Consider the following 15428-nt stretch of genomic DNA (forward strand, 5'->3'; position numbering starts at 1 on the left):
TGTATCTGAATTATTTTAGTGACTGATTAAGCTGTGGTCAGACTTAATACATGGAGTCTTTTTTTTTTTTTTTAGTTTTTTTAGTTTTTTATTTTCTAAATTTTAAAATCTTTAATTCTTACATGCGTTCCCAAACATGAACCCCCCTCCCACCTCCCTCCCCATAACATCTCTCTGGGTCATCCCCATGCACCAGCCCCAAGCATGCTGTATCCTGCATCAGACATAGACTGGCGATTCAATTCTTACATGATAGTATACATGTTAGAATGCATGGAGTCTTATATTCAGCAATATGACAGAAGTCTTGCTGAGTTCAAAGCACTCTTTGGAGTGAGCAAATAACAGAGAAGAGGAAGCGTTCTCCTGTTAAGTGGAGGAAGGAAGAAGTCCTTGAGAGCCGGGTGCTGCCTAGGACATGTGTACAGATCAGGAACTGTGTGTGCTTTCATGCCTACCTCATCCTTACCATGCTTGGCAGGTTTAGTTGTTCGCATCACATGGATGTTTAAGGGAGTCTGGGGTGTGGCACGTGTGTCTTGGTGGCTTCTGTTAACTACCCATTCTTGGCTTGTCCACAGGTGGGAGTCTTTGGTCCTCGTGCTGATGTATCTCATCTACATTGTCATCATGAAGTAAGTAAGATCCCTTCTCAGTTTCTCTCCCCAAACTCTTTCCTGCACTCAGCATTATGTGATGAGGTGGACAGAGGGGCATTGCCCTTGCCCCTCTTCAGGACCTGGCAGCCTGGTTTTTGGCTGTTTCTTTGTTCACTTTCATAATAAGAAAGGTGGCAAAACTTCCCATATAGGCTTCTCCTTAGGACTGTTCCAGTGTCCCCATACCCGGAAGCTGGCTGCCCACGGAGCAGGTGATTCAAGAGAGGGCAGGAAGGACCCAGCAACACCTTCTATGATCCAGCCTCACAAGTCCCTTCTGCCATGTTCTATTCATTAGAAAAGAGTCAGTCTGGTCTTCACTCCTTGCCTTTCCAAGAGAGGAGGGTCAGTTACCTGTGGGCATGTTTTAGCCGCCAGATCATGCATTCTTTCTCCCCGTGGAGTCTGGGCAGATTACCACCTGTAGCAGGAGTGACGTTGCTGATGCGTCCCGTGCTCTAATGTAAGATGTAAGCACTGTGGTCAGAAACCTGCTGGGCCTTCTTTTTTGACAAGGACCGTTGAGATGAGGAGCTTGTAAACAGTGCAGAGATACTCTGTGCTGCAGGCACCTGCCCCACGGAAGCAATTGCATTTGCTTCAAATTAGTCCATCCTCTCCCCCAGCGCATGTGACTGCAGGAGTGACCGCCCCCTCTAGGGGGAGGACAGGAGACCACTGCCAGTTCAGTTCAGTCGCTCAGTCGTGTCCGACTCTCTGCAACCCCAGGGACTGCAGTGCACCAGGCCTCCCTGTCCATCACCAACTCCCAGAGCTTGCTCAAACTCATGTCCATCGAGTTGGTGATGCCATCCAACCATCCCATCCTCTGTCGTCTCCTTCTCCTCCCGCCTTCAATCTTGCCCAGCATCAGGGTCTTTTCAAATGACTCAGTTCTTTGAATCAGGTGGCCAGAGTATTGGAGTTTCAGCTTCAGCATCAGTCCTTCCAATGAATATTCAGGACTGATTTCCTTTAGGATGGACTGGTTGTATCTCCTTGCAGTCCAAGGGACTCTCAAGACTTTCCTCCAACACCACAATTCAAAAGCATCAGTTCTTCGGTGCTCAGCTTTCTTTATAGTCCAACTCTCACATCATACATGACTACTGGGAAAATCATAATTTTGACTAGACGGACCTTTGTCGGCAAAAGTTCCTTTTGTCTGACTGCTGCCGGGAATCGCTGATGTGGATGCATCCAGCAGCAGTCTGCCTCTGACACGTCAAGTTTTCTTTGCTGTTGAGGCCCAACAAAAATTAATTCTGGTGGCTGAGAACCCTGTCAGGAGAAATCAGTGTGGCCGTTGGCCAATGTCACAGGAATAGTGAAGGCCGGAGCTGGCTTGACCAATGGTCGGGTAGGCTGTGAGCCATCTGCCACCATTCCACCCAATATGATGCCCAGTTTTCACCTCCGGAACTGTCTATGTTCAGCGTGGACCCAGCATCTGGATCTTGTGACTGAACAAGACTATTTCGAGACTAGAACCTCACCCAAAGTTATCCTGATGTGGAATTGCCTTGATGGTAACTGACATCACAGTAAGGTGACAAAACCAGGTGCTTTTCCCACAAATCATACACCCCAGTACATCAGCTCCCATAAAAAAGCCAAGTTGGCCCAAAGGCTTGCCATAGTTTCTAGACTCCAAAGAAAAGCCTTTAAAGACAGGAGTGGCCAACTTATTTCTCTTTCTCTCAAAAAGCAAAACTATCAGGGAATCCATGCCACCGTCAGGAAGCCTCAACAATACACATCTTCTTTCACATTTTTTTTTTTAACATTTGATGCTTTGAGATCCCAGTGAGTCAAGAGCTCTCATCTCCCCCTTTGAAAAGGTGGATTCATCAATTATTCCAGAAGAACTGACTGAGTGTCTGCTATAAGCCGAACATGGATCTTGGGTTTTAAAATCTGAATTTAGATGAAAGCATGTCCCATACTGAATTCACTAAGGGCTGTACAGAATAAAGAGGCCTTCAGAAAGTTCTTTTTATCTAAAAAGAAGGAAGATTGAAGAATTTTGCTAGCATGCACTCTGTAACCACCACACCCCTCTACTGAGCCATCGTAACATCTGTGAGTTGCAGGCAGGGCATGTGGACATGAAGAAAACACACTGAACAATTTCCCCACCCCAAGCCAAGTCCAATGTGAAAGCTAATGAGGTGTGTTTCTGCTGATGTGTCAGCATTACCAGCTTCCCAGCTGTTCAGACCAGCAGTATACAAATAAAGTGGGGAAAGGCAGCTACTGCGCTCGTGAAATTTTCTGCATAAATTCTCGTCCCAAGTTCTAAATTGAAATCTCTGCTCTTTTGCCATCCCCCTCAGTAATCAGAGGCTTTAATCATTGGGTTTTATAAAATCTGATTTATAAAATTGCATGCTTCACAATAAAGTAACTTCGGGGTGCAAGCATAAAATTTAAAACATTCAATTAAAAATATAAAACAGCAGCAGCCGTTGAAAACATCCTGTATTAGAACTGTCAGCTGCCTCCTGGATGGATGGCTTTACAATGACTTTTAAACATTCTGTCTGAAGGTCAAAAAGCAATTCTGGTTTGGCCCAACAGGTATAAACCTTAAGGGAGCCTGAAGCATACCTGACCTTGGCGAGGATTGATTTCTGTCCTTCTGGGTCATTTCACTGGGATTTGGTCCCCAGATGAGGTAGTGTGGGCTTGTTGTTCAGATCAAGTGCCTCCCTTGCAGCCCTGGCTGCAGAACTGAGCCAGGTGGTTCTGGCATTTTGAATCTCAGTTTTTGCTTCTAGGAACAGAAGGAATGATGCTTCCTACCTGAAAGGCTGTTAGTAAGAATGGGATGTGATAGAAGTTAACTTAATTAACTGATATCCAGTTCCACAAAAGTGCTCATGATGATGCAATGCATAGTATTAGTGTCCTGTTATCCAAATCCAAGTAAGTACGCAACACACAGTGAGCTTTTAAAGCAAGCCCCCTGGAGAGTCAGTATTTCTGGGGGGAAAAGTGGATTCCAAGTCAGGATGACAGAAACAGTGCCTCTCCCCAGAGCTCCTCTAGGAGGGTGAGGAGACCCTGCCATGAGGAACGCTGACCTGCAGCGCAGTCAGCAGGATAGCATGGCGCACCCCATGTGCTCCCCACGAGTCCCCCCACTATTGACGCGCACCCACACTGCCAGCTACGTCACTCCCTCCGCATGATCTGAATCCCCAGCTTGCCTGCTAAGTCCCTTCAGTCGTCTCAAACTCTTTATGACCCTATGCACGGTAGCCCGACAGGCTCCTCTCTCCATGGGTTCTCCAGGCAGGAATGCTAGAGTGAATTGCCAGGCCCTCCTCCAGGGGACCTTCCCAACCCAGGGATTGAACCCACATCTCTTATGTCTCCTGCATTGGTAGGCAGGTTCTTTACCACTAGCACCACCTGGGAAGCCCCGTAAAGTCCCGGACATCCTACCAATTCATCTACCCAAACGTCAGTACTTGCCTCTAAAAAGACTCATTTTTAACCCAGCCACACTATCATGATCATACCTAAAATGAATGCTAATTCTTTAATATGATTCAGTATCCAATGTTCAAATTCTCAACAGCCTCATAAATATCATTTTTTACAGTTCCTTTGGTCTCATAAATGTCATGAGTAGTTTAAAAAGCAGAATCCAAATAAATTCCACTCATCACTTTTGGTCGCTCCATATCTAGATCTCTTTGAATTTATAAATTCCCCCTCTTTTTTTTTTCCTTGCAATTTATTCTTGAATGAAATCTGATTGATGGCTCTGCAGAGTTTCCCACAGTTTGGACGTTGTTGATTACATCTGCGGGGTAGTGTGACCTGTTCCTCCAGCTCCTGTGTCCCCTCCCTGTCAGTCGTTGATCCCATTCAGGTTAGACTGTGTCCAGAGTGGTGGAGAGTCACACCAACAGACGCCTGGATCTCTCTGTTATCTTGGCAGCTGCTGATCCTCAATATCTGGCTCCATCATTTCATCACATTGCAGAATAGTCGTGTTCTCATTCTATTCCTTGCAAGCCCTGAGATTATAAACCCTGAGAGTGGGCCTGCCTACTGCCCTTTCCATGGCTGCCACTGTCCCTCTAAACTAGCTTTCTCTTCTCCCTCAGGCCTGTAGGAAGCACCACAGGCTCCCAGGGTGAAGAGGAAGGGGCCCAGCCGTAGAGGATCCCCCACCTGTATCTCCTTGGCGGGCCCACCACCCAGAGCTGCACTAAAAACAGACACAAGATGCAGTGGGAAGGGACCCCCAAGGGGCCTCATGTCTGTAGCAGGAAAAGGGATGAAAAAGAGGCGGGGGAACACAGCTTGAGTGGCACATGAGCTGGATTTAGAGTCTAATGCTTGGGTGCCATTCTGTGGGAGGCCAGAGACCAAGCTGGTGGGACCCCTCAGTGGGTTGTCCCATGGTCAGTGAGCCATCAAGACCTTTAAGTCTCTTAGTGGAAAAAGCAGCGGGGGCCACAGTGCCCTGGAGACGCTGCCCGGTGGCTGTCTTTGCCTCTGAGTTTCCTAGGATTCCTCCATGGGAGTCTTCTAATACCATTGATAAAGGGACCAGGACAGTACCTGCCAGAGCATCCCAGGAACTTGACTAAGCAGCCTTCCTTCCATCACACATGGGAGAAACTTGCAGTGTTTTGATTCTTTCCCTTAGTTACTCTGAAGAAACATAGCCCAGAATTTTGTCGTAAAGCCAAGAGCCCCACAGACCTGGAATTACGGCACAACAGTGACAGACTTTCCCAGGATCCCAGCTTGTGACTTCGGGAAACCAAAGACAGACAGAGACTTTGACAGTCAGCCCACCTGTGCACATGGACTGTGATGCTAGCGGCACAGACGGACGTGACACCTTGACCTTCCTCCACCCAGCATGGCCCTGACAGCAAAGGCCCTGCGGACATGGCCCAGAGGAGGGAGTCTTTGCTCATCCCTCTGAGTCTCATGACAGCCCTTCCATGCATAGACCACGAGTTGTTGTTCAGTAGTTCAGTCATGTCTGACTCTGTGACCCCATAGACTGCAGGACGCCAGGCTTTCCTGTCCATCTCCATCTCCCAGAGCTTGCTCAAACTCATGTCCATTGAGTCGGTGATGCCATCCAACCATCTCATCCTCTGTCATTCCCTTCTCTTCCCATCTTCAATCTTTTCCAGCATCAGGGTCTTTTCCAATGAGTCGGCTCTTCACATCAGGTGGTCAAAGTATTGGAGTTTCAGCTTCAGCATTAGCCCTTCCAATGAATATTGAGGACTGATTTGCTTTAGGATGGACTGGTTGGATCTCTTTTCTGTCCAAGGGACTCTCAAGAGTCTTCCCAAACACCACAGTTCAAAAGTATCAATTCTTCAGTGCTCAGCTTTCTTTATGGACCAACTCTTACATCCATACATAAACCATGAGTAAGGGAACTCAATCCTGGAGCTCCCCCTCTGGCATGAAAGACTGCAGAGAAAGCAGTGTGTCCCTATTTATCTGTCTGAAGTTGGTTTTATTTTCACTTACCATATATCAAGTTGGAGAAATGGGCTGAATATTCTGGGGAAAACAGGATGATAAAATAGTAACCATATTAACCTGAGGCACCAGGTCCCTCACCCGTGTCCTGGCTGAGGGAGCTTTGGGGAGCCAGGAGCCCAGGAGGGAGGAACTGCTGTGCTGATGGGCTCTTTCTGCTCCCGGCCGTGTCCAGATACAACGCCTGCATACACCAGTGCTTCGAGAGGAGGACCAAGGGGGCCGGAAACATGGTCAACGGCTTGGCCAACAACGCCGAAATGGACGACAGCGGCAACTGCGACGCAACCGTGGTGCTACTCAAGAGAGGTAACCCTGGGGCCATGCCCCCACTGCGGGGCTGCAGCAGGTGCCACCGGCCCCCACAGGGCGTGCCTGCCCCGGGGAGCACCGCCCCACTCCCTCCCATTGGCTGCATCTGGGAACAGGCTGATCCTGGTGATGGGCAGCCTCTGGAAGCTGGTGGAAGTTCCTAGACCAAACGTGCTGAGGTTGATAACAGAGAATGGTATAACAGAGGATGGTAAAGAAGACGCCAGGGGCGTCAAGGTGCTGACTGCCTCCCATTCTGGCTATGTGACCTTGGAGCAAGTTACTTAACCTCTCTGAGCCTCAATTTTCTCTTCTGTAAAATGAGGATAATTTGTGTAACAAGTTAAGGAGATAAAGTATATAAAATACTCCATTAATGATAGTTGTTATTTGTATATATTTATATCTGAACCCACTTTCAGGCTATATTAGCTCAGTTTCCCACCTGCAAAATAACATAGAAAAGAAAGTGAAAGTGTTCGTCACTCAGTCGTGTCTGACTCTTTGTGACCCCATGGACTGTAGCCTGCCAGCCTCCTCTGTCCATGAAATTCTCTGGGCAAGGATACTGGAGTGGGTTGCCATGCCCTCCTCCAGGGCATCTTCTTGACCCAGAGATCAAACCTGGGTCTCCTGCACTGCAGGCAGATTCTTTACCGTCTGAGGCACCAGGGAAGCCCTAAAAGTGTGAAAGCGTCAGTCACTCAATCATTCCCCCAAATTCTGATATTCAGTAGATGCTTAGTAAGCAGTTGCTATTCAAAGAGAAATAATACAATACTCTTAATAATATTCTTTCTTAGAGGAACATGGAAAATTATCATTTACTTTTGCCTAGAATGTGTTTCATTTTTCATTTAACTTTCTTTTTTAACTTTCCTATTGAAATGTGTGGGTTTATTTCTTCTCAGTCCCATTTCCTTCCTTTTCAGGGAAGGAAAAAAAAGAAAAAGAAAAATCTATAGGTTATTTCCAAGTACATATCTCAGTTTGAAATCTGTGGGTAATTATTAGAATTTGAAAATCAATTATTTGATGTAGTTTTCTCCCTAATTATACTATACTAATTTCTCACTAATTATACCCATGTTTAATGAAAGACTTTTGAGTATTCAGTGCTATCCCACATAAGGATTTCATTTCGTTTCTTCTCTGCAGGGCAGTTTATAACAATAAAAGGAATACTCTTAGAGAACCAAAGAGAGCTACCTACTATTAGGCAGTGTTTTCCAGAGATCATTTCATGGTTTAGTGGCCTGGAGAACAGCAGTGAGGCTGTGACCCGTGAGCTGCGTCCTCTCATTGCAATATCCATGCAGAAGAGCTTGGGCCGTGGAGGAAGTATTCTTCAGGCCTGCTAGCAGATCATTTCACAGGATTATCCCTAAGCACTCTCTGGACTTGAGCCTCTATAAGCTGGCCAGCTGCCCGTGCCCCCCGACCCCAGTCAGCCCTGCATCCCCCACCATGCCCTCTGCTTAGACTAGCATCAACCCTGCAGCTTTTAACAGCACACTATGAACACTCTCGGAGAAGGCAATGGCACCCCACTCCAGTACTCTTGCCTGGAAAATCCCATGGATGGAGGAGCCTGGTGGGCTGCAGTCCATGAGGTCGCTTAGAGTTGGACACGACTAAGCGACTTCCCTTTCACTTTTCACTTTCATGCATTGGAGAAGGAAATGGCAACCCACTCCAGTGTTCTTGCCTGGAGAATCCCATGGATGGAGGAGCCTGGCGGGCTGCCGTCTATGGAGTCGCACAGAGTCGGACACGACTGAAGCGACTTAGCAGCAGCAGCAGCAGCATGACCACTCTTGACATTTGAAAAGGGCATAAAGGTTTACTAAAGACAACTGGGGTCTTTCCTATGCCCCAGATATTAGTGGCAGGAAAAGAATCCTTTGAGGAGAAAGGAAAATTCTCTTATGTTATCACTCATGCTTACTACGTCAGAGAAGGACTCAAACTGTTTCAAGTCATTTCAAAGGAAGTAGGGATAAGCCCATGGAAAGCAGATTTTGACTCTTCTTCAAATTTTAGTCACAACTCTTCCTGGACAGACGGGTGGGTGGGTGGATGGATGGATGAGTGGATGGGTGGGTCTGTGGGTTGGCGGATGGATGGATAGAAAGAAGAAAAGGAGGGAAGAAAGAAAGGGAGGGAGCAAGAAAGATAAGGAAGGGAAGGAAGATGAATGAATATCTCTTTCCTACTCCTAGCCTCAACGCTATCTTTATTTTATGTTTTTAATTTTCCTAGCCAATTTCCACCGCAAAGCATCAGTGATCATGGTAGACGAGCTGCTGTCAGCCTACCCACATCAGCTTTCTTTCTCTGAGGCTGGTCTTCGAATCATGATCACCAGCCACTTCCCCCCAAAAACCCGACTCTCCATGGCCAGTCGCATGCTAATCAATGAGGTATCTGGGAAAACAAGTCCATCTGCCACGGCCGGGGTGGGGAACTGGGCAGGGAGGACATTCCCTAGCCTGCAGGTAAAAGCACCTGCCTCAGTGTTTCACACAATAATGTCTCTCGGCTGTTTCCCAACGTTCCTTCTCAGCTATGCATCCTTGTCCTTGCCCTTCCCACCACATGTCCAGAGATGTAGTCCAGCTCCCAGCTGTATAGAAAGACTCTTCTGTCCCTTCTGCCTACCTTTGTCTCATTATCTTCCCTCTGAATAAAGCCCCCGGATGTGACCTTGCAGGAAAGTAGTTGTTAAGTTAAGGTTGCCTTAGTTTAGGGTACTGCAGAGTCTCTGACCCAAATTTTCCCAGGGATGCCTTTTGCTGGAATGGCAGCCTTGTCAATCCTAATCCCAATACATGTTATGGGTTTCTCACATATGGACCAGGGAATTGCTACCATCTGGAGAGGAGCATTAGCAACCCAGTGCGCAGACAGTCAAACCCTGGTAGAAAAACAGTGCCCATTTGAGACATGGGGACTCTCCTCTAAAGGGATTTGTAAGTTCCAGTGGGTCACGAAAGCGTGATCATTCTTCCCAGAAAGTTTATCAGAGTTGGTTGTTACTTTAAGAAGTCCCTTAGAACCTGTCTGCAGAGCTTCTGGAAGCACCTCCTTGTCAGCAGCCTGGGAAGATCCTGACAGCCGGGGTCCTGGGTGAGAGGATCTGCTCCTCTGGGGGCGGGGCAGGGGGCGGATCCTGTGTTAGAACGCGCCTTTCCTTCTCCAGAGACAGAGGCTGATAAACAGCAGGGCTTATGCCAACGGAGAATCCGAGGTGGCCATCAAGATCCCGATTAAGCACACGGTGGAGAACGGGACGGGGCCCAGCAGCGCCCCGGACAGAGGCATGAGCGGGACACGGAGGGATGAGGTCGTCGCGGAGGCCGGTGACGAGACGGAGAACGAGAATGAGGACAACGAGAATAATGAGAACGACGAGGAGGAGGAGGACGAGGAGGACGAGGAGGGGCCATACACGCCCTTTGACCCCCCGTGTAAGAGCCCCTGCTGGGGCTGGGCAGGCTGGGCGGGCTGCGGTCCGGAGCTGTTTTGAAGCCACTGACTTGATGCCCTTGACCGTGTGACCTTTCTGATACCAAATTCAAGGACTGTCTGTATGGCCGTAGAAGTATTTATATTGTGTTAAACTTTACAGTGGATTCTTTCACAGTGGATCCGATGCCCAAGACGGTGACCTTCAGGCCTGGTTGAAATGTGGGCCTTTGGAGGAGGAAGGCTCCCTGTCAGTGGTTCCTCGGGACCCTATGGTGCCAAAGAGGAAAGTTCGTGACCCTGCTGGCCAGGCGGCTTGATGCTGGGGGTGGGGTTTCCCACCTTTACCCACCCCATCACGGTTGGTGGGGGCACTGCCCTGACGAGGCAGCCCTTGGGGGCCCAGGTCCCAGGACCTGCTGTCTCCAGGGTGGGCACCACAGGAGATGCAGACTAGGGCAGAGAGCTTCCGAATCACCCCTCAGGACTGGGCCAGGGGCCTCCCCGTTTCTTGACGGGTCAGGGTGCATGCAGAGGCTGGTGAGCTCTCAGGACCCCGGCCGCAAGGGCAGTGTCCTTGTCCACCGACTGCTGCCTCCAGTAGAGACTCAGCTGAGCCAGCAGCCCCACCACTAGTGGAACAGGTGGACCAAACCCACAGAGTTCTGCCTGTCTGCCAGACCTTCCAGAAGTTTCTGTCTCAAGAAAGTGTTCGCTGTCCAGTTCGTGCTCCCTGTCAAGTATGTGAAGCTTAATTAGCCTGTGTGTCTTCTCTGCCACACTGGAACGTAGTGGGGGCTGTCAGCTCTGAGGAGGAAGTGCTGGCTCCACTTGAAAGGCCATTTAGCAAGGAGACATGGGTGCAGCGTCACAGTCGAGTGTTCCTCTCGGATGCAGTGTCCTTGGGGCCCCTCTTTGCATCCAGCCAGTAAAGCTCAGGGGGCGACAGGGTCCCTGAAAGGCCCCTGAGATCTCAACCTGGTCAACTGCCAACTGAAAGTAACTAGAAAATACCACCCAGATGCCCAGACCCCAAATCACCCAAAGTTAAATCATGGCTTGTTAGTAAAAATGTATCCTGGCTTTGTATCCATTTTGCCACAGTTGGTGACATTTCTTGACAACCTTCCTATCGACCAGGACAAAACCATGTTAAGGATGGAATGACTGGTCCCCCACTTTTCCCTCATAAGGCCGCATGCTCATTTTCCCTTGCTTTGTAACAAATGAGCACAAGCCTTGCAGCTTAGACTTGTTGGCTAGCTCAGGTTCTAGGGGTCAGAAGTCTGGCACTGCCTGGCTGGGGGTTCCAAGGCTCACGGGGCCGTGATGAGGGGGCCAGGGCTGCGGTCCTTCCGAGCAGCCCCGGCACACTTGGGTTCCTGGTGGGGTGGTTCCTGGTGGTTCCTCGTGGCTATCAGCTGGGGCTGCTCCCTACCCTGCCCTACGGCTCCCGTCTTCTTCGTCCCATGGCGTCTCGTTTCAAACGAACAGTGTGTGTTGTCTGGTCCTCCCCACTCTGCTCATGGCTCCAGCCTCCTCCTCTTCTTCCAAGGGCTCCGGTGATGACCTGCCTATCTGGAGGTCAGCGGTGCTTCACAGTGTAGCGCAGTTAGGGATGGTGGTTCATCCTCCGCACGGGCTCTGAAAATCAGAGCACAGACCTTGGGGGCTGTATCTGGAATTCCACCCCCTCCCCAGCCCTTGTTTGCAGAGCTCACCGTCGGCACTGTAACCTTGCTCCAAGAACTCCCACTTGGCTGACGTCGTCCCTGATGAAAGAGTTTGTAAGTGGCTGGGTGCTGTGTTGGCCCCGGGGCCCAGGATCCCACACACACTCCTCCAGGAAGACATCAGAGACACAGGTGTGAGAGCACACAGACCACATCACTCAGCGGGACAGAAGGGCCCCTTCGGGTCATGAGCTCCCTATTTCTCACCTGGACGCAGTACATGCCAGGCCTTCGTGTGAAGTTTCGGGCTATCCTGAACTCCTGCTCCCCACCCTCACCCCAGGATTAGGGTGCACATGTGGAGGCCATAGGGTCTCCCCACACGTTAGGAGGCATGGCTGCAGGTGTGGGCTCAAGCACCCATGTCAGGCACCCTCCATCCTTTGGAAGCACAAGCTCACAAGGAGAATGGATGCTCTGTGTGGTCCTGCCACCTCTGGGGGTCTCAGCTTCACCCCAGGGCCCTGAGCTGCTGAGACAGTCAGTGGGATCCTGAGTCCTCCTCACCAGCCCCTCTCATGTGGGCATCCTTGACCAAGGGTGGGCTCTGACTTGGGTGATCCAGGTGGGGCTCCAGGTGATGCCGATGCTGCTGGTCCGTGGGCCACTGCTGGGTGGCATGGGCTTGAGGCCTGGGGTCCCCCAGCCATCTTCAGGGTTCCTCTGCCATGCCGGGGAGCAAGGTCAGCGCCTGGCTCTGCCTCTGGAGTGAGGATGGGCTTGCCGGAGTGTGGGCCCCTGTTCTGCTCCACCAGCTGCTGAGAAACACCATTCAAGGCTGGGACTGGGGGCTGAGTGTCTAGCCAGGGCCTCCCCTGGGCAGGGCTGCCTCCTCACAGCGGTGAGCGAGCAGAGGCCCTCGGGCCAGCAGAGGGCACTCGAGGGTCCTCTCAGGCCAAGATACTTTGGCCACTGGGTAAAGATCTGTTTCCCTCCCACGGGAATCTTGCAGGGACCTGTATTTGCATGTTTCTGCCACTAAGGCTTGACTGGAGTGTGTATCATTACAAGTACGTAATTGTGTGGGGGTATACAAATAGAGGAGTATAGGACATGCATGCATATATGTGTGTACATGAATATAGGTGTGTGTGCACATATATAGCATGTGCACATGTATGATTGATGTGATGCACGCATATAACATGCTTTCTATATACTGTATATACTTAATATGCTGCATCTGTGTGTGCATCCTGAGTCATGTTCAACTCTTTTCATATACCCATGAACTATAGCCCACCAGGCTTCTCTGTCCATGGGACTCTCCAGACAGGAATACTGGAGAGGGTTACCATTCCCTCCTCAGGAGATCTTCTAGACCCAGGAATCAAACCCATATCGCCTGCATCAGCAGGCGGATTCTTTACCACTGAGCCACCTGGGAAGGCCTGACATGTTGCATATTAATACACAAATGTTTATATATATTTAATATGCTGTATATTATATAATGGGGTTACCCAGTGGCTCAGATGGTAAAGAATCCTCCTGCAATGCCGGAGACCCAGGTTCGATCCCTGGGTCAGGAGGATCCCCTGGAGAAAGGAATGGCTTACCCACTCCAGTATTCTTGCCTGGAGAATTCCACCTACAAGAGGAGCCTGGCGGGCTACAGTCCTTAGGGTGGCAAAGAGTCGGACACAACTGAAGTGCCTGAGCACAGCACACACGTATGCTGTATGTGTCTGTATGTCTGTATGTGGGAGTACTAAGTCGCCTCACTTGTGTCTGACTCTTTGTGACCCCGTGGACCTTCCACAGGTGAGGAAACTGAGGCTCAGGGAGTTTAAAGAACTGAGGCACTTGATTCAGACAGAACAGAAAGAATGGGGACTGATAAGAAAGCCCCCCCTCTCTCTCCCTCTAGAGACCACCTTACAGTCTAGGGAGACCAAGAGTCAAAAGTGGTGTCATGTAACTTAACCGCAGTTTTAAGAAAATATTCGGAGACTGGCGAAAGATGTATGAAGTAAGTGCTGGATGCTAGTATACAATTATAACATAAATTGTGTTAAACATTTTAGTCATCACTTTTCACAATGTAATTTTAAAAATACTTCAACTCTGGTGGGAATACAAATTGGAACAGTCCTTTTAGAAAACAGTTCAGCAGTTTCTCATAAAGTTAAAAAAACACCCACCCTGTGACTCAGCATTTCTACTCCTGGGTCTTTGCCCAAGAGAAATGAAAACATGCCCAACAGAAAGATTCACACAGAAAAGCTTACAGCCTCTTTAGTTGTAATACCTGAAAACTGGCAACAGCCCAAATCCCAGACACAGGAGAATGCAGTCACACTGCAGTGTATTCACAGGCTGGAACACTACATAGCAATTAGGAATGAGTTACCAATCCATGGATGAAACTCAGAAAGCATTAAGTTGAATAAAAGAAGGTAGAAACAAACAAACAAAATACTGTATGATTTTATTTATTTGAAGTTGGAGAACAGAAAGAACTCCTCTGGGGTGGTAGGGGGTGGGAAGTTGTCCAGAAAGGATGCAGAGACCTTTCTGCAGATCTTGGTCGATACTTCTTTTCAGAGCTGAGTTAGCGCTTAATGCAGGATAGTTTGTTATTGTTGTTGTTCAGTCACTAAGCAGGGTGGTAGTCATGGCCAAAGGAAAGCTAATGGGTTTTTCGAATCTGAGGCTACAAGAACTCGTGGTAAAACAGGCACCATTGTCTCTGGCACTCAGCAGCTGAGATGGTAGAACAGGTCATTACTAACAGATCCATCATCTTGTCCATAGCAGCAGGCAGATAGAGCCAGGAAGCAATTATGAATTTGCAAATCCATAGCAGCTTGGCATATAAACACTCAAGCAATGCTTTGGCAACCTTGAGAGCTTTCAGATCATCCATCAAAATTTCCGCAAGTTGAAGGACAATGTTGAGAAATTCCACTAGGTGGCGCTGTGTCTGCTGACCCCCTTAGACTCCAGGAAGATGTAGCTGCCTGTCCATGGGGAGGACTGAGAGGGGGCTGGTGGCCTTTACTGCCCCTCCCCTGCCTCACCCGGACCCCACCCTTTTCCCCACACCCCACTTATATCCTGAGAATCCTCCACATCCTTTTCCACCTGGCTCCATTTGCCAAACCATCCCCCTGCACCCCCAGCTCTGTATTACTCAGAAGCGAAGCATCCTGTCATTTTGAGGCCTACCAGCAGGTGGGCACTTTCTATTCCTCTTGGTCTTGTGGGTGGAAAGGCACTCGAGTCTTTGTGGTAAGGAGCACCACAGTCAGGCTTAATGTCTGGGGACACTCACGCTGAGGATGGAGCAGGAAAACGCGCCTCACTGATTTGTTTGTTTGTTTGTTTTGCCTTTGTTTTCCCAGCTGGCAAACTGGAAACAGTGAAGTGGGCATTCACCTGGCCCCTGAGCTTCGTCTTGTACTTCACCGTCCCCAACTGCAACAAGCCCCGCTGGGAAAAGTGGTTTATGGTGACCTTCGCTTCGTCCACGCTGTGGATCGCAGCCTTCTCCTACATGATGGTGTGGATGGTGAGTCCAGGACACCAGGGTGCTGGGTCCCTTCAGAGAGAAACTCAACCAGAGGGGAGCCAGGGCAGAGGTTTTAGCCCAGTAACTCTATCAGTCAGCTGTTGCTGCCATACACTGTGTAACAACCAGCCCTAGATTCCGTGGCTTAGAATCAGAACTTATCCTCCTGCTCATGTGTCGGCAGGTAGACTGTGGGTGACTGGTCTCACC

At 49.4% G+C, this 15428-nt stretch overlaps 1 protein-coding gene across 1 annotated transcript in view; it reads left to right on the plus strand.

Moving 5' to 3' along the window:
• The window catches only part of SLC24A3 (solute carrier family 24 member 3), a 424885-nt gene that overhangs the window by 391654 nt on the left and 17803 nt on the right, over positions 1 to 15428 (plus strand). Inside the window, exons 9-13 of the mRNA XM_018057246.1 lie at positions 582 to 635; positions 6367 to 6500; positions 8766 to 8926; positions 9706 to 9973; positions 15052 to 15218. Coding sequence (XP_017912735.1) covers positions 582 to 635; positions 6367 to 6500; positions 8766 to 8926; positions 9706 to 9973; positions 15052 to 15218 — 784 coding nt within the window. The remainder of the gene's footprint in view (positions 1 to 581; positions 636 to 6366; positions 6501 to 8765; positions 8927 to 9705; positions 9974 to 15051; positions 15219 to 15428) is intronic.

This window comes from Capra hircus, chromosome 13 (assembly GCF_001704415.2).
Source record: "Capra hircus breed San Clemente chromosome 13, ASM170441v1, whole genome shotgun sequence".
NCBI lineage: Eukaryota > Metazoa > Chordata > Mammalia > Artiodactyla > Bovidae > Capra > Capra hircus.